The following is a 15,506-nucleotide window of genomic DNA, read 5'->3' as shown; positions in this document are numbered from 1 at the left end:
GGCTTCTAGAGTTTTCCTAATATAGACGTTTTAAAGTTAAACTTTGTATCAAATGAAAAGAAGAAGTGAGTTAGTGGATACAGTCCTTCAGGACCGGTGTGGGATTACTTTTGTGGCCCTCCCTCTGCACACCCCTGCAGTGTGCCCTGGGTTCGGTGGGCATGGGTGGTGTGTGGAGAGGCCCTGGCTTTCTGCCGGGTGGTCCTGGCTAGGGATGGAGCACAAGCAGCCAGCAGAGGCAGAGCCAAGGCGCTATCCAGGCCTCGCTGGCTGGCTTCGCTGACTGGTGGGGGCTTGCAGGCGCAGGGGCCGAGGATGCCCCGCGGTACTCAGGCCCCTCATCCTGGGGTGTGGGCACACCCAGGGCACAAGCAGGTGGAGTCAGCCATTACTGTCCTGGGGTGGATTCGGAAGGGGATTTGTGGGAGAGGAGGCAGAGCTGCTGGCACTGCGGCATCCAAGGGCAGGGAGGAGAGGGCCAGCCTCTCAGCGGCCGCAGCTGGGCCTTTGGGCCTCCGCGAAGCTGGCCCTCCTGGGTGCTCTCTCCACCCGTAGGCTGCCCCCTCATCCTCCTGTGCTCTTTTCTCCTGCAGTCTTCGGTTTGTGCCAAGATCGTGCAGCTCCTGGGGCAGAACGAGGTGGACTACCGCCAGAAGCAGGTGGTCATCCTGAGCCAGGACAGCTTCTACCGTGTCCTCACCTCGGACCAGAAGGCCAAAGCCCTGAAGGGCCAGTTCAATTTTGATCACCCGGGTGAGTCGGGAGGGGGAGGCAGGAGGTTCTGTGCTGCCAGGGGAGGGGCAGCAGGGACCTGAGGACTGCCCTGAGGGGCTGTGTGGGCTTACGGGGAGGAAGCGGTGTTGGTGCACTTGACGTGCCCAGCTCGTGACAGGCTTCGCCTTGAATGGCATGCTGGGGACGCAAGAGCCTGGGCCTCGGGTGCGCCAGCCCTGAGTGACCCCATGGTGGGCCCTCATGCCACCGCTGAGCCACAGCAGCCTGCGCCGCCCCTCCCCTGGCCTGGCCCCTGAACTAGCAGGAGGAGGAGTGGAGGCTAGGGAGGCTCTGCCAGAGGCCAGACACCAGAGACCTGCTGCCAGCTCACTCGCCCGCGAGCTCTCATGTTCCCCTCAGGGCCCCGTCCTGTGCACGGTCCTGAGAGAAATGAGCTGAAAGTCAGACCTGCTGACAGTCTGATCTCCTTCAGATGCCTTTGACAATGAACTCATCTTCAAGACTCTCAAAGAAATCACCGAAGGGAAGACGGTTCAGATCCCTGTCTACGACTTCGTCTCCCATTCTCGGTAAGTGGGCCACCCGCCACCCACAGCAGCCTGGGTCTGCGCTCTGACCTGTCCCCATTGACCCCTGCAGCTGCCAGTGGGGGGGCGGCACTGCCTTGTGTGCCCGGGTGCCTGGCTGGGGAGCCCGTGGCGTTTCCTGGAAAGATACGGGCGGCATGCTCTGTGCTCGGAAGGGCAGGTTCATGGGTGCTGGGTGGCTCTGCACACGTGTTCTGGTCCCACATCCCGAGCTGTTCCTGGAACAGGATGTAAGAAAGGTGGAGGAAGGGCAGGAAGAACAAAGAGCCCTTCTTCTTGCTCTCCTGGCTGACGTGGGATTGGGCCAGGCACAGGGGTGTGTGGGTTTGAGATGGTCAGGTGAGGATCTTGGGGTTGACCAAACACTCCGGGGGGCTTCTCAGCCCAGGCCAAACAGTTCCTCCAGGGCAGGTGCTGGCTGGGTAGCACGTCCTCCTCCCTCTGAGTGGTGGGTGGGCTCCTGGGAAGGGTGTTCCCTCCTGCTGACCAGGCCCCAGGCACCTTCAGCCTGTTCATGACTCTTCTCTGCTCATTCTGACTCAGTTTTTGTTTTTGTTTTTGTTTTGTTTTGTTTTGTTTTGGTACCAGGGTTTGAACTCAGGGGCACTCAGTCACTGAGCCACACCCCCAGCCCTTTTTTGTATTTTATTTAGAGACAGGGTCTCTCTGAGTTGCTTGCTGTTGCTGAGGCTGGCCTTGAACTCCAGTTCCTCCCACCTCAGCCTCCCAAGCTACTGGGATTTCAGGCGTGCGCCATGGTGCCTGGCTCTGACCCAGTTTTAACGTGAAAACTCTTGGGACTTCCTGGCCTCATGCTGACCTCCTGCAGGGCGCACTGCACAAGCATGGTTCCTCTCGGTTCTCGGCTCCTGGTGGCTCCTTGGAGTTCTCAGCCTGGCTGTGTGCGCTCTGCCGGTATTTCATGCTTCCTTCCTGACTCCCTTATCCCATTCTTTCTTGAGTTGAAGTGTTGAGATGGGAAATTAGAACTTGTCTCTTATCAGCTGTCTCTGTGTATGACCCACTGTCTCCAAGCTCTGTGACTACATATCTCAGTCAACTCAGTGGGTACCTGGCCTGTACCTCTCTCAGGTTCACAGGTGTGACAAGGAACTGGTCAGAGGAAGAAGCCGAGAGGGCAGGTGTGGGGCTTGAGATGTAGGCGGGGCTGCTTTGCTACGCCTCTTGTCCCTCACCAGCATCTCCTGAAGCACACCTCAGGAGACCAGGTGTCACTGTGGGGGGAGTGTCCAGCTCAGGACCCCAGTCATCATGCCTGGGTCAGCTGGCGACCCTTGCAGATGGTTCAGGAATAAAGGGGTTCAGGGTAGGAGTCACAGCTGATCTGAATGTTGGGGCTGGTAGGCGCAGCCAGAGTGTGAGGGCAAACCCCAGGGTTTAGCCTGACCGTTGCACCAGCACAGCAGGGCACTGTGTCCAGCTCCCAGCCCCGAGGGACGCTGTGGCGTGTTCTCAGTGACCTGCCTCAGCACCGTGCTCCCCTGATCACTGTGGATTCTGCCTCATGGTCGCCTTCCACGTGTTCATGGCAGATAGCCTGGAACCACACCGGGAGGGCATCCTGGGCTGCCGTTCTGCCATGGAGGGGCATGGTCAGCTGGTGCCCATGCTTGCCTTCCCCGGTTCAGGAGGAGGCAGTGCAGCCTGCTGCCCGAGCAAGGTCCTGTGGAGCGGGGGACTGCACCTCCTGCGGTTGCCCAGAGCAGCCTGTGTGAGGCTGTGTTGTGGGGGGAGGTTGTCAGGAAGGGATTTCCAAGGTGACAGTTGGAGAGCATGTCACAGATCCTACAGAGCCACAGGCGCTCAGGTATAGCTGCAGGAAGACCGTTCTGGAGCAGGAAGGGCCTCCGTGAGGCTGTCGAGGAAGAGGCATATGGAGGACCAAGGCAGTAGAGTGAGTGTCTTTTTTTTCCTCTTCTTGGTACCAGGATTAAACCCAGGGATGCTTAACTACTAAGCCACATCCCCACCCCTTCTTAAATATTTTATTTAGAGACAGGATCATCTCACTGAGTTGCTTAGGGTCTTGCTAAGTTGCTGAGGCTGACTTTGAACCTGCAGTCCTCCTGCCTCAGATTCCTGAGCCGCTGGAATTTCAGGTGTGTGATGAGGAATGAGGTTCTTGATGGAGAGAGGCTGTGATCACTGCAGAGGTGAGGCAGAGGGGGAAGCTGGGTATCTTCTGCAGGATGAACCCCTTCAAGTTCACATGTGGACAGTGCAGCCCTGCTGGAATGCCCAGTGTAGATGCTATTTATTTTAAAACCTTCTCTGGTGATGCACAGCCTCTCTCTGCTGAGAAACATTTTCTGAGCATAGCCAAGCTCCCAGCTCTCAAGGACCACTTGTGGGGCACCCCATCCCACCCAGAGGCCTTTGGGATGTGGAAGAGTTGGTCGCACTAGGAAGACATCTATCTGCCCCACCCCTGTTGTCTCAGATGATCCAGCCATCTGGGTCTGTGTTTTCTGGGCCATTGGGTCAGCTGCTCAGTCAGTGTTGATTTTAGTCTGAGTTGCTTTGGAATTTCCCCCCTTGACCTGTGTGTGGACCAGGGAAATGATCAATTCTGACTTCTTAGGGCACAACAAAGCAGGTAGTTGTTATCTCCTTCCTGGGAAACCACCTGCTCCTCTTGGTGTTTTTTGGGCACCCAGTCTGCCACCTGGTGTTGTGTATGGTGAGCCTGGTGCTGCTGTCCTCTGTCTCTCAGGTGAAGCCAGGGACCCCACAAGGCGGCTTCTCAGCAGAGCTTCCCGCCCGCCCTCGGTGGGGGGCGTTACCTGGGTCACCGCTCCTTGCGCTCCTCCCATCGTCCCGCCTCTGAGCGCGGCGGCCGCGCCCCGTGGCCTGGTCGCGGACATTCCTCCAGATTGTGCTTCTCAAAGCTGGCACCGTGCCAGAAACACCTGGGGGCTTTCAGACAGACTGAAGCTCTGCCTCCACCCTGGAGCCCTTACGTGGGGACTCGGTGCACGTGTTCGGCCCCCAGCCCCCACTCGGAGCTCCGAGCTGTGCTCCGTTCTGGAGGCCTCCAGCCTCACTGCCCGTCCTTTCCCTGCTGGCTTCCACGTGCTGTGTCCTGCCTCTCCGAGCTGCCCCCAGCCGTGGAGGAACCAGCGTTCACCGGGAGACCAGCAGCACCCTCGCAGGGGCCCTTGCTGCTGGCCTCTGTGCATTCGCACAGATACAGCTGTTGCTTTAAGGAACTTAAAGACATTTGTTTCATTTCTTTAATTAATGATTTTTTGAGAATTGAACTCAGGGCGCTCTGCCACGGAGCCAATTCTTGACCTTTTTATTTTTACTTTGAGACAGGGTCTTGCTAAGTTTTCTTAAGTTGCTGAGGCTGTCCCAGAACTTCCGATCCCCCTGCTCGGCCTCTGAGTTGCTATTACAGTTGTGCCACTGCACCTGGCTGCTCGTCATGGAGAGCAGCAGACCTCGTGGAGGCAGTCACCCCTGCCTCCAGTGGCGTTGGCGTGCAAGACCCAGGGCAAGGGGGCTGCTGGGTGAACTGAGGGAGGCCACAGAGTAGGGAGGCAAGGCGGCCCCAGTCTTGCCCCAGCGGCCCACCGACCAGCTCTGAAAGCCAGGCTTCCTAAGCCTCTGCCCCGAGGGGCAGGTAGAGGCCGTGGTAACATCCTGCTCTGTCCATAATGACGGGCCCTGGCCACCGCACTGGCTCCTGGAAGAGCTTGCAGGCAAGAGAAAGCAGGTGCTTTCTCTTCCACCTCGTCTTTCCAAAGTCAGAGCCTCTCGCTCTGCCCCTCCTCCCGCCTCCAGCGGCCTCAGGTATGGGGAGGGGTGGACGTGTGAAGCCGAGCGCTTGTGTGCTGTAAAGTGCAGAGCATCCTGCAGGATGCCAGGCGTGGAGCGTTCCTGGACCTGCTTTGGAGAAGCCGGGAGTCGGATCTGCTGTCTGCCCTGGTCTCCACGCCACAAGCGGGCTTCTCTTTCCGGGAGTAGGGTGGCTGCCCCAATCCTACTTTATGGCAAAAGCTGGTCACAGAATTCCTTTTCCAGCCAAATTCTGGTCCTAGCCCTGAGGCCATGATCCATGGCCTCCTGAGGCTCTGCTGGAGGAGCCCTTGCGTCTGCCCTGCGTCTGCTGAGGGCAGGGACTTGCCTGTGCTAGGGCTGCAGCTATGCTCCCCCGCTGACCTCTTGTCGACTCTGCTTTGCAGGAAAGAGGAGACGGTCACTGTCTATCCTGCAGACGTGGTGCTTTTCGAAGGGATCCTGGCCTTCTATTCCCAGGAGGTTCGAGACCTGTTCCAGATGAAGCTTTTTGTGGATACAGATGCGGACACGCGGCTTTCCCGAAGAGGTGTGCTCCGTAAGCCTCCAGTGGCCCTGTTGGTGGCTATCTTGGGGACAGGGGATCTGGGAGCCCATGACTGCCTCCCTCCCCACCCCCCCCGCCCCGCTGCTCCTGAGCCTTCCCAGGTCTGGGCCTTCCCAGGGCAGACAGGTGCCTGCCTAGCCTAGCTACATCAGTCCACCCGGCCGGATGTCCTGCCGCCCAAACGCCGGGTGACATTTGAGAAGGGGTTAGTCACTAACTGTTTTGGGTTAGATAGGCTGTGAGGTCACTGAGTTGAAATGAGACGTCCACATGCTGGTTGCACCAGGGAAGGTACTTAAACACCCAGTCCTTGTGGTCCCCAAGCCCCCCATTAGGACGCCTCGACTTTGGACCAGCTGTAGGCCATGGGGATGGAGGACTGTGCCCTCGGCTCTGGGCACCCATCCCACCACGGCTTCTCCAGCTCCGTAGTCTTTCCAGGCCACACTGGGCGGTCCTAGCAGCCCCACAGCTGCCCCAGGCTGAGCCAAGGCTGTGCCCACTACCAGAGGTGCAGAGGTCCCTTGGTGGGACCTGAGCTCAGGAGGACTGTTCCACTAGGAGGGACGGACGGGGCCTCGATGCAGGGTCAGCGACGGTGCAGGCAACCCAGGAAGGTGCCGGGCAGACAGATGCTGGCCTCTTCTGAGGGTAGACCGAGGGTCATAGAAGGAGACGCTAGAAAGTAGCTGGGCCACTGTGGCCCTGGGACTTCCAGTTTGGCTCCACAGGCAAGGAGCCGGGAGCGGAGCGCTCTTCATTCTGACAGGACACGTAGGCGTGGGCAGTGGGCAGCCTGGGGAGGCTGGGGAAGACCACCCGTGGATCTGGGCCTGAGGCAGGCTGTCACGCTTAGGTGGTGGGAGGCGGCAAGAGCAGGTAGGGATTGGGGTGGCACTGGACGGAGGTGGCAGGGAGTGAAAGGTGACTAAGGTCCGCGTCCCTGTGGTGGGCAAGGGGACTCCCAGGTCGGCTCCTCTGCCAGAGCGGTCTGACCTCGGATCCTGGGTACGGTCTCGCTCCTGGGCCCAGCCTGCTTGCATCTGACGTGGTCGCTCGTTGCCGGAGCTGTGGGAGACGCTGGATGGTGGGGAGACACGTCCTGGGCCTGCCCTTCGGCCAAGCAGTGCCCCCAAGTGGTTGGAGTCCACTCCACTCCCAGCAGGGAGGGGCGCAGGGATGCCAGGCCAGGAGAGGAGAGCGGCATGGGTGGCTCGTGCTTGGACCCAGCAGAGCCCTGGCCCCTCTGACTTGGCCGCTCTTGGGACGCCTCACGCTTTGGGTGTCCTTGTGGGGACTGTGGGACAGACCTGCTTGCAGCAGCACAGGTCTGCTGGGTCGGGTCATGTGGGCTCTGGGGTGGGTGCTGGAGCCCACGCCGACTCCCCCACCCTCGCCCTTGCCCCGAGCGCAGGACCCACCCCGCTTGCTTGCGGGTGCTCCCGCTGGGATCAGGGAGGCCACCTGGGGTGTCGAGCGGACAGGTTTAGAGTCGGGCGAAGAGGACTGAGATTCTGGGTTCCCCATCGCCCTGGGCAAAGGGTGCTTCACTTCCTTGTGCTCATCTTCCTGTTGGAGGATCATCTTGGAACGGGCACCCCGGGTGTCGTGAGGATTAGTGGTCTTGGGGTCGGCCCGTGGTGTGGTCATTGAGGCCTGTGTGGCAGATAGAAGCCCCGTGCAGGGCGGCCAGGTCCTGATCCCAGCAGGCCCCACGGTGTGGTCTGAGTGCTCCTGTTCCTTTCTTGGCATGGGGTCCCCACGTGGAGCGGGACCCCCTCTTGCTGGGGCCTCTTGGGTCCAGTTCTGCTGACCTGTGCATCCTGGTGCTGCGGTCACCTACTGTCGAGGCCACGTCCTTACTTGGTGGGCCTGCTGCACGCTCTACCCGAGCCTCCATTCTCTCTGCACTTGGGACACAGGGAGATCTCGCAGGTCCTTGGTGGGGTGCAAGGTGCTGAGGGAGACGGAGGGATGGGCAGGAGCCACTGTGGGGCTTGAGCATTCTGGCGCGTGCTGGTGCCCACCTCCTCGCCACGCCCTCTGGGCATGCGGCCTCCCATTCTGAGTCAACCCTGATGGGGTTCTGCCTTGGAGTGGTGCAGTCTTGGGAGCCGGACTCCCCCACTCAGGACGTGGCTTCAGGTGCTCCGAGCACAGGCCCAGGAGCACGTGGCGGGGGCAGCACGGCGGCCTCTGCCCCTCCTCTGCCGCCTGGCTCCCTGGGCCTGGTTCATCGAGGGGCCTTGGTATGTGCAGTCTGTTCTTTCAGTATAGGGAGACACAGCTCCTTAGCCACTTGGCGACATGAGCCGACATGACCGTTGAGGAATTGTCCGTATTGTGGTTCTTCCTAGATCTTGCTCTTGGCTTGGGAGGCCAGGAAGAGCACCGCTAGGTTTGAAGGCTGGAGTGAGAAGGCCAGGCGGGGGTCATGGTAGACTTGCCATTTCCTGCCCTTTACCTTGTCCTCTCAAAGGGCCTGTCCTGGCCCAGCAAATGTGTGGGTTCAGACTGTGGATGGCCCCGGTTGTGAGTCCCAGGAGTTTCCGGTTTGTGCCGAGACCTTGCTCTGACTCAGCCCTGTTGTGTTCCTGCTCAGACCGTGGCAAGGAGCGGGGCTTCTCGCTGCAGTGGGTGTGGCCCGCAGGTCTCTGGCTCAGGTGCTGGCCCGGGTTGCTTAAGGTGGTCATTCCTGAGGGCTCTTGGGAGCAGAGGTGGGTGGTGTCTTCTGGTTGGCAGTCCCCGTGTCAGGACAGCTTTCTGGCCCCTGTCCTGAGGCAGGGCTCCTCCCTCCCCTGCCGGTCCCTCCCTCTTCACTGGATGTGCATTGTGGAGGTTCACTGTGACTGTCCCCCACACCTCTTTCTGCATGACCAGCTGTTTCTCTCCAGCCCAGCAGATGAGTGTCCAGGTCTGCAGGACGCAGTGTGTCCTGGTCATGCCGGAGGACAGAACTTCCCACAGTGCGGAAGACGCGTGTGTCCTGTGTTGCTAAACAAAGCCAGCCTCGGAGCTGGCGGGAAGCCCGGCCGCCCGGGTGTGAGGTGCTTGTTCTCTTCCAGCTCCGATGCCCCTTTGATCTGGCTTCCTTTTTCTGTGGGCTTTGTCCGGGGACATGTGGAGGGCTGGAGGCCCCTGGCTGCAGGTTTTGGCCCCGTTGAAGTCATCACTGTGCGTGCCGAGCGCCAAGGATCTAAGGCAGGGGCCACATGGCAGCGCCTCTGTTCCTCCCCGGCCAAGTCTGCCCAGCAGACCCTCTGGGGCAGCCAGAGCAGGGGCCGTGTTGCAAGGTGGGAGAGAGCCGTTCCCTGGCAGGTGGTGGCCAGGCCGTGTGGACAGGCAGATGGGTATGAGGCAAGTCCTGGCATGTGGGGACCAGCGGACCGTGCATGACCAGGGCTGGCGTGAAGCCAGATGCCTGGCTTGGGTCGGCTCTGGAGGCTGTTTCCCTGTCCTCCGAGGGAAGAGAGCCAAAGCACCACCCTCCTTCCTGGCCACCTGCGAGCGGAGCGGGAGCCGTGGTTTAGACTGAGGTTCACTCTCAGATCCTGCCCTGCTGTCTGGTGCGTCTCACCCTCTCGCGAGCCATTACCCGAGACACGGTTCAGAGGAGCTGGCGGGCCTTTGCAGATGGTGGTGGGTGGGGCAGCAACCTCGGGGCCCGGGCCAGAAGACGTATCAGTTGGGCGGCAGGATCCCAGGCTATCCCGGTGGTGAGGGAGGGACTCTTGCAGGCGTACGGTCCACGGAGCCTGATGCTCGGGAGGTCGGGTGCAGTGGCAGAGCCAGGGCGATCAGCCCCCTTTCCATTTTTTGACAAAAGACTTAATTGACAAAAGTGGTGAATAAAACAGAGCAGGAGAGTACAGTGGCAGAAGAGTCTGGGGCCTCCTGGGCTGCTGCTCTGCTCTGGCCACTGTGTCCCAGTTCACTGTCCTCTCAGTAAGGATCCTTGAGTGTGCAGACCTGTGCTGCTGGTGAGCAGGGCCTCCTGCCCCAGTGACCCGGGGAGCCTGAGATGAGCCACCTGGACTTCCGGACAGGGCCAGTGGCAGAGTGGCGCGCAGCCATCCCTGCCTGAACCCAGGCTACCCGTTGCCCTGGCCCTCTAGGCCGTTCTGGGCGTGTGGTCACATTGGAGTTTGGTTGGCCAGCTGTGAGCTGAAGCAGGCGTCTGCCGGCTCTGGGCAGGACGTCTTCTGTTCCCCAGCGTTTTTGGTGGAATCTGAGGAAGTAAGACTTGGGTGGGTGACTTGTTCCTCGAAGCTCCTGCCCTGCCCTTGCCGGGCCTCCGAGGAACCCACTTCTGATTTGTGGGAGTGACAGAGTCCAGGGCCTGCTCCCCGCGGGCATGTGCTGGTGGCGCCCACGCTGTTTTCTTGAGTCTTGTTTTCTTCTCTTACAGTACTGAGGGACATCAGCGAAAGAGGGCGGGACCTTGAGCAGATTTTGTCTCAGTACATTACATTCGTCAAGCCTGCCTTTGAGGAATTCTGCTTGCCAGTGAGTTGCGTTTTGGCTTGTCTTTGTTGAACCTAGAACTTAATTTCGTGGTACACATAAAGGTACGTAAGTTGCTGGAGTCCCCAGCTCGAGTCTCCCTCCTCTCGCCAAGAGTCTCTGCCCTGCGGTCCCAAGAGAGGGTGGCCAGGGGTGCTTGGTGTCCTGCCGTTCTCCTTGGGGAGCCCTTAAGGGCCGTGCCAGGCCTCGTGCTGGCTCTGTAGTTCAGCAAGTTCTGCATTTCCTGGTTGGTGGTATGGCTGTGCCCCGTCCAGGGATGGCCCTTGGCAGGACGTAGGGTGGCCCCCTTGGTCTCCTTCTCCGCCTGGGTGAGCACCCCAAGGCAGACGCATGCTGTCCTGCAGCAGGTGACCCCACTCCCTCCTGGCATGCGCTCTCCAGCTCTCCCAGGCAGCTGGGAGCGCTGAGGTGAGACAGTGGAGACAAGGGTGTCCAGGACCTTGGTAAGCCAGCCCTCAGCCCGGGGACACCCTCTACTTCTGGGGGAGGCCAGTGGAGCCTCCAGAAAGCCTGCGGGAGACCAGAGGCATGTGGTGGAGGAAGGGCGTGACAGCTGGTGTGGGACGGGAGGCCTGGACAGGGGCCTGCACCCCAGTCATTGCGTCTCCCCAGGTGACCTCACTGCGGCCCAGCCCCTCGTTATCCAAACCAGGCTCCCAGGGAGAGGAGGGTGGCTGGCCAGTGAGGGCTCCTGCGGACTACAGGCTGGGAAGGCCTTGAGCACAGGTGTAGAGCAGGACTGGGCATGGGATTTCTCTGCTCACCCCAGTGATCAGCTTCTCGCTCCTGGAAAACTATGTTCCCAACCTCTTTCTTTCTTTACGACTGTTAGTAGGCTGTCCATCAAGCCAGACTTGACTTTGGTTCCTAGCCAGGCATAGGTGTACTTTCCAAGCTGGCCTGAGTAGCCGTGACGCCTGTCCGAGGGGACACTGAGCTGTGCAAAGCTCTGTGGCCATTCAGCTGCCCCAGGCCCTTGTGCTATTAATAACAGGACAAGGACCCAGAGTTACTTCATTATCAGACATCATTTGCCACTTCACCTGGTTGTAGTGGAGTGGAAGATTCTGGACAAAAGCTTTTCGGGTTGTTTCTGCTTATTCCCACTGTCCAGCCACTCTTTGCTCAGGAAAAGACCAACTCACTCCTCCACAAGCCAGGGACTCAGACCTGGTCGATGTCCACCAAGTCTGCGTTGGGGTTGGGCCTGGCAGAGGTGTGCGTCCGCAGGTGGCCTGGAAGCTCATGGTGAGGGAGCTCACACAGCAGGCTCAGGAGTGCGTCCAGAGTCTCAGTAAATCAAAACACACACATAGGAGTATGTCTAGCCGTGGCTTCACTTTACAGTGCAGTCATGAAGCCAGCTCTGTCCACCATTGGTGGGGCCAGGGAAACGGGGCGCTGGGGGCCTTTTCTGGCTTTTCCTGGGCCAGGATGAATCACGTCACCTGCAGGCTGTGTCAGAGTTCAGGTGGACTGACCCCTCATGAGCCTAGGTTGTACTAGTTCATGGCTTTCCTAGAGTTAGTGTTTGATGTCCAAGTTCTGAAGGCTGGTGGGGCTAGGAACAGGAACTGAGAAGCCACCTGCTCTATTATAATACGACGAGGTGGATACGGGTCCTTGTGCACAAAGAGAAGCTGAGCCATGGGTTGGTTTGAGTTAGTAGCTCGGTCAGGACCAGCGCCTCACTGACACGGAACACCCTCCATCTTTGTTCTGCTGACCCTGCCCACTCCCTTCCTCCCTGGCTCTGAGGAAGGCTGGCCCTCCCCTTGTTCCTCCGGGAGGGGCTGGATCACTTTGCCCTGAGCCCCTCTGTTAACATGTTCTGCACGTCTCTCTCCACAGACAAAGAAGTATGCCGATGTGATAATTCCTAGAGGTGCAGACAATCTCGGTGAGTCCCTGTGGGGCACCTGACCTCTACGCTGCCAGCCACGGGCCGGGCAGGATGCGGTAGCAGTGGCTCTGCTCTCTGCAGCCCTGCCTTGGGATCAGGGCCTGGGTGGTGTTCAGGTGGGGAGGGCAGGCACCGGCTGTGCCCTTGGCAGGCTGGGGCCTTCTGCGGTTGTTGCCCAGGGTGACCCCTGCGTACCTTGCCACCAGGCAGCACAGCAGGCCTCCTCCTCAGAGTGACGTAGAACACCTACCGTCACAGGGCCCTCCAGGACACAGCCGGGTGGCCCTCTGCTTGTGCGCCGGCCCATCTCCAGATTTGACATTTGTGGCAGAGTCTGTCTGTAAGACAGGACCCTGCCTTCTTTTTCCCTTTATTATTTATTTCATTTTTCCTCCACTTAAAAATTTATTGCCAGGTGCAATGGTGGGCGTCTGTAATCCCAGGGACTTGGGAGATCAAGGCAGGAGGATTGCAAGTTCCAGGCCAGTCTGGGCAGCTTCGTGAGACCCTGCCTCAGAATTAAAAACAAAACAACAAAGTACTGGTGGTGCCCGTTAGTGTCAGAGTGCTTGGTTCACACGTGGGAGGCCCTGGGTTCAGTCCCTAGCAACACATGTGCGCACACACGTGTACACACGCACACACATACAAGGCTAAGCTGCTTGGGAATTTTTAAGCAGTACTGGGGATTGCACTCCAGGCCCCCTGCATGCTTTGCAAGCAAGTGTTCCACCTCTGAGCTGCACCCCAGCTCCACCTCCACCCCCTAAAAATTCTGAGACAGGGTCTCACTGAGTTGCCCAGGCTGGCCTCGAATTTGTGATGTTCCTTTCTCAGCTTCTCAGTAGCTGGGCTTTTTCGTTGCTATGACCAAAAGACCTAACAAGAACAACATAAAGAAGGGAAAGTTTACTTTGGCTCATGGTTTCAGAGGTTCAGTCCATGGTCAGCTGATGCCATTGCTGTGGGCCGAAGGTGGGCAGAACATCATGGCAGAAGGGCATAGCAGAAGAAAGCAGCTTGGGATAAGGCAGCAGGAAGCAGAGAGAACTCTGCTCACCACGGACAAAATATAAACCCCAAAAGATTAACCCACCGGCTAGGCCACCAGCTAGGCTAAGGTCCTCATAGCCCAGTGGTTCATCTCTCAGCTTTCCTGCACCGTCTCAAGGCTTTGGGGGAGACCATATACCCAATCACAGCTCTGGAGTGGCAGGCGTGGGTCACCACGCCCCGCCACGTAGTGGAGAGTGAGGACATTCTCGCCACAAGCACAGTGCAGTCGTTGAATTCAGGAGAAGCAACGTTGACGTGGTCTCTAGCCAGCACAGGCCCCTCAACCTGTCTCTGGTCTTCACGGCAGTGACGGTGGTGGGTGCAGGCCTGCTAGGCTGCGGGTGGCCCTCCGCTGGGGTCATCCATTGCTGCCGATGACTGGATTAGCTAGCACAGTCTGTCAGGGCCGAGGAGCTGGCTGGCTGAGTGCATGTTGCGTCAGGAGCACCCATGTCTCCTCTGTGTCTGGTGACATTCGTGTCAGTCGGTCGAGGGGTGTACTTTGTTTCTGATGGCCATACGTGATAGCTCTGCCCTCTGCTTTTGACGGGGAAGAGGACCGTTCACGGGGTTGCCCTCCCTTGGAATGGAGCTGGCGGGTTCCTTCGTAAAGGGCCTGTGGCTAACTGGTGGTGTCAGCACCAGGGCCAGCCACCAGCCCTGCAGAGCTGTGTTGCTGGTTTCGTTCAGGGCACGCTGGTCCTTTCCTAGGCGCTGTCTGCGGGGGCATCTCGGCAGCCAGCTGAGGCCTGGAGGGTGCACCTGGGCTGCAGTGCCCTTTCCCTGGAGGGCTCTGCCTCTGCCTCAGTGTGCCTGTCAGTCAGGCCCCCACCAGCCCAGCCCTGCATGTCCTCCCTGCCACCTCAACCCTGCTGCTCTCTGTCCCACAGTGGCCATCAACCTCATCGTGCAGCACATCCAGGACATCCTCAACGGAGGGCTCTCCAAGCGGCAGACCAACGGCTGCCTTAACGGCTACACCCCATCACGCAAGAGGCAGCCATCGGAGTCCAGCAGCCGGCCACACTGACCCTGGATCTTCAGGCCCCTTGGTCTCTGGCAGCGTTCATCCGCTCGCCGCTTCCTCTGACGTTACCGTATTTAAGAAAACACCAAGGAGATGAAATGCCTCTGATTTTTTTCTTTTTCCTTTTCGTACTTTGGAACGGCGAAATCACAGAACTTGACCTGAGCTTAAGCAACAAACCGTGCCAACGTCTCCTGGTGATGCCTGATTATGAATCCAACGTGTAACCAGTTATAAATACATAACGTATATATAGATATATATATATAAAAGGATCTATTTTTGTGTAAATGTACAAATACTGTACAGCTCTTTGCCGTAAGTATTTTGCAGGGGCCTGTGCCTGTGTATTTGGGGCTGGAGCTGGGGCCGTGCTGTGGGGAGTTGGCCAGCTGATGCCGCTTTGCTCCTGGAGTTCAGGAGCGCGCGACAGGAGTGGGTTAGAAGCCCGACTGCCTCCCTGCGAGGTGCCCCCTCCTTGGAGCTGAAGCTTAGAGCTCGACGGGAGTGCTTGTGTCTTTTGAGTTGAATTAGGTAAGGTCTCACTCAGAATCGAACTCAGGGAAGGGGACAGGTGTGCAGGTGTTCTGGCCCCACCCCCGCCTCTGGCTCACTCCCTGCTGCTCAGCCTCTCTAGGAAGCCCCAGCAGCAGGGTTGGGGGTCACTTCCGAGTGCCGAGTCGGGAGGGAGGGAGCACAGCCGTGTCTCCGCTCCGAGTCTTTGAGGAAGTGCTTGTTCCTCGAATGGCCGTGGTGTCCTCGGGCATTTCTGTCTGCGGGATATGGTGCAGCTGAGCTCTCCAGGCTGTGGGGCGAGCTGCCCACACCAGCGGCTGAGCTTTGGTTGGTCATGACTGGAGATGTGCAGCACGACGTGGGTTGTGTGCCCTTGGTCAGGCAGCCTGGCCAGCCATGGCAGGGCAGGAGGGTGGACTGCCCGAGAGAGGACTGCAGAGAGGTGTTTAAAGGAGCTGTGTAAACCACGGGCGCCTGAGCTGGAGTCCCAGGCGGGAAGCGCGGGCCGTGATCCGCTGTCCCGAGCGCCTCCCCTTGGAGGAAGTTAGGACTGGCGCTCTGACTGGAGGGTGGAGGGGCTGGGGCCCGGCGAGATGAGGCGGTGTGAGCATGGAGTCCTGTGCCCCCGCGTCCACCTGCAGAAGAGCCAGGGCTCGCGGTGTGGTGCGAGCCTCCGGGTGCTTGGCAGGCCACGCCCTTAGTCCCCCATGTGGCCGCCGTGGCCGCCGTGGCCTGACGCCGCAGAGCCTTCTCCCTCTGCCTCTCAGCCTCAAGCCCTTCAGGCAAACT

At 59.3% G+C, this 15,506-nt stretch overlaps 1 protein-coding gene across 1 annotated transcript in view; it reads left to right on the top strand.

Moving 5' to 3' along the window:
- UCK2 (uridine-cytidine kinase 2) overlaps nucleotides 1-14,935 on the top strand; it is a 55,961-nt gene extending 41,026 nt beyond the window's left edge. The window contains exons 2-7 of the mRNA XM_079107952.1: nucleotides 594-753; nucleotides 1,208-1,304; nucleotides 5,531-5,673; nucleotides 10,100-10,197; nucleotides 12,067-12,115; nucleotides 14,065-14,935. Of these exons, the coding sequence (XP_078964078.1) occupies nucleotides 594-753; nucleotides 1,208-1,304; nucleotides 5,531-5,673; nucleotides 10,100-10,197; nucleotides 12,067-12,115; nucleotides 14,065-14,204 (687 nt within the window). The 3' untranslated portion in view covers nucleotides 14,205-14,935. The remainder of the gene's footprint in view (nucleotides 1-593; nucleotides 754-1,207; nucleotides 1,305-5,530; nucleotides 5,674-10,099; nucleotides 10,198-12,066; nucleotides 12,116-14,064) is intronic.
- Nucleotides 14,936-15,506: the final 571 nt, after the last annotated feature.

This window comes from Sciurus vulgaris (genome assembly GCF_902686455.1).
Source record: "Sciurus vulgaris genome assembly, chromosome: 12".
In the NCBI taxonomy this organism is placed as follows: Eukaryota; Metazoa; Chordata; class Mammalia; order Rodentia; family Sciuridae; genus Sciurus; species Sciurus vulgaris.
This window is presented reverse-complemented; position numbering and strand designations above follow the sequence as displayed.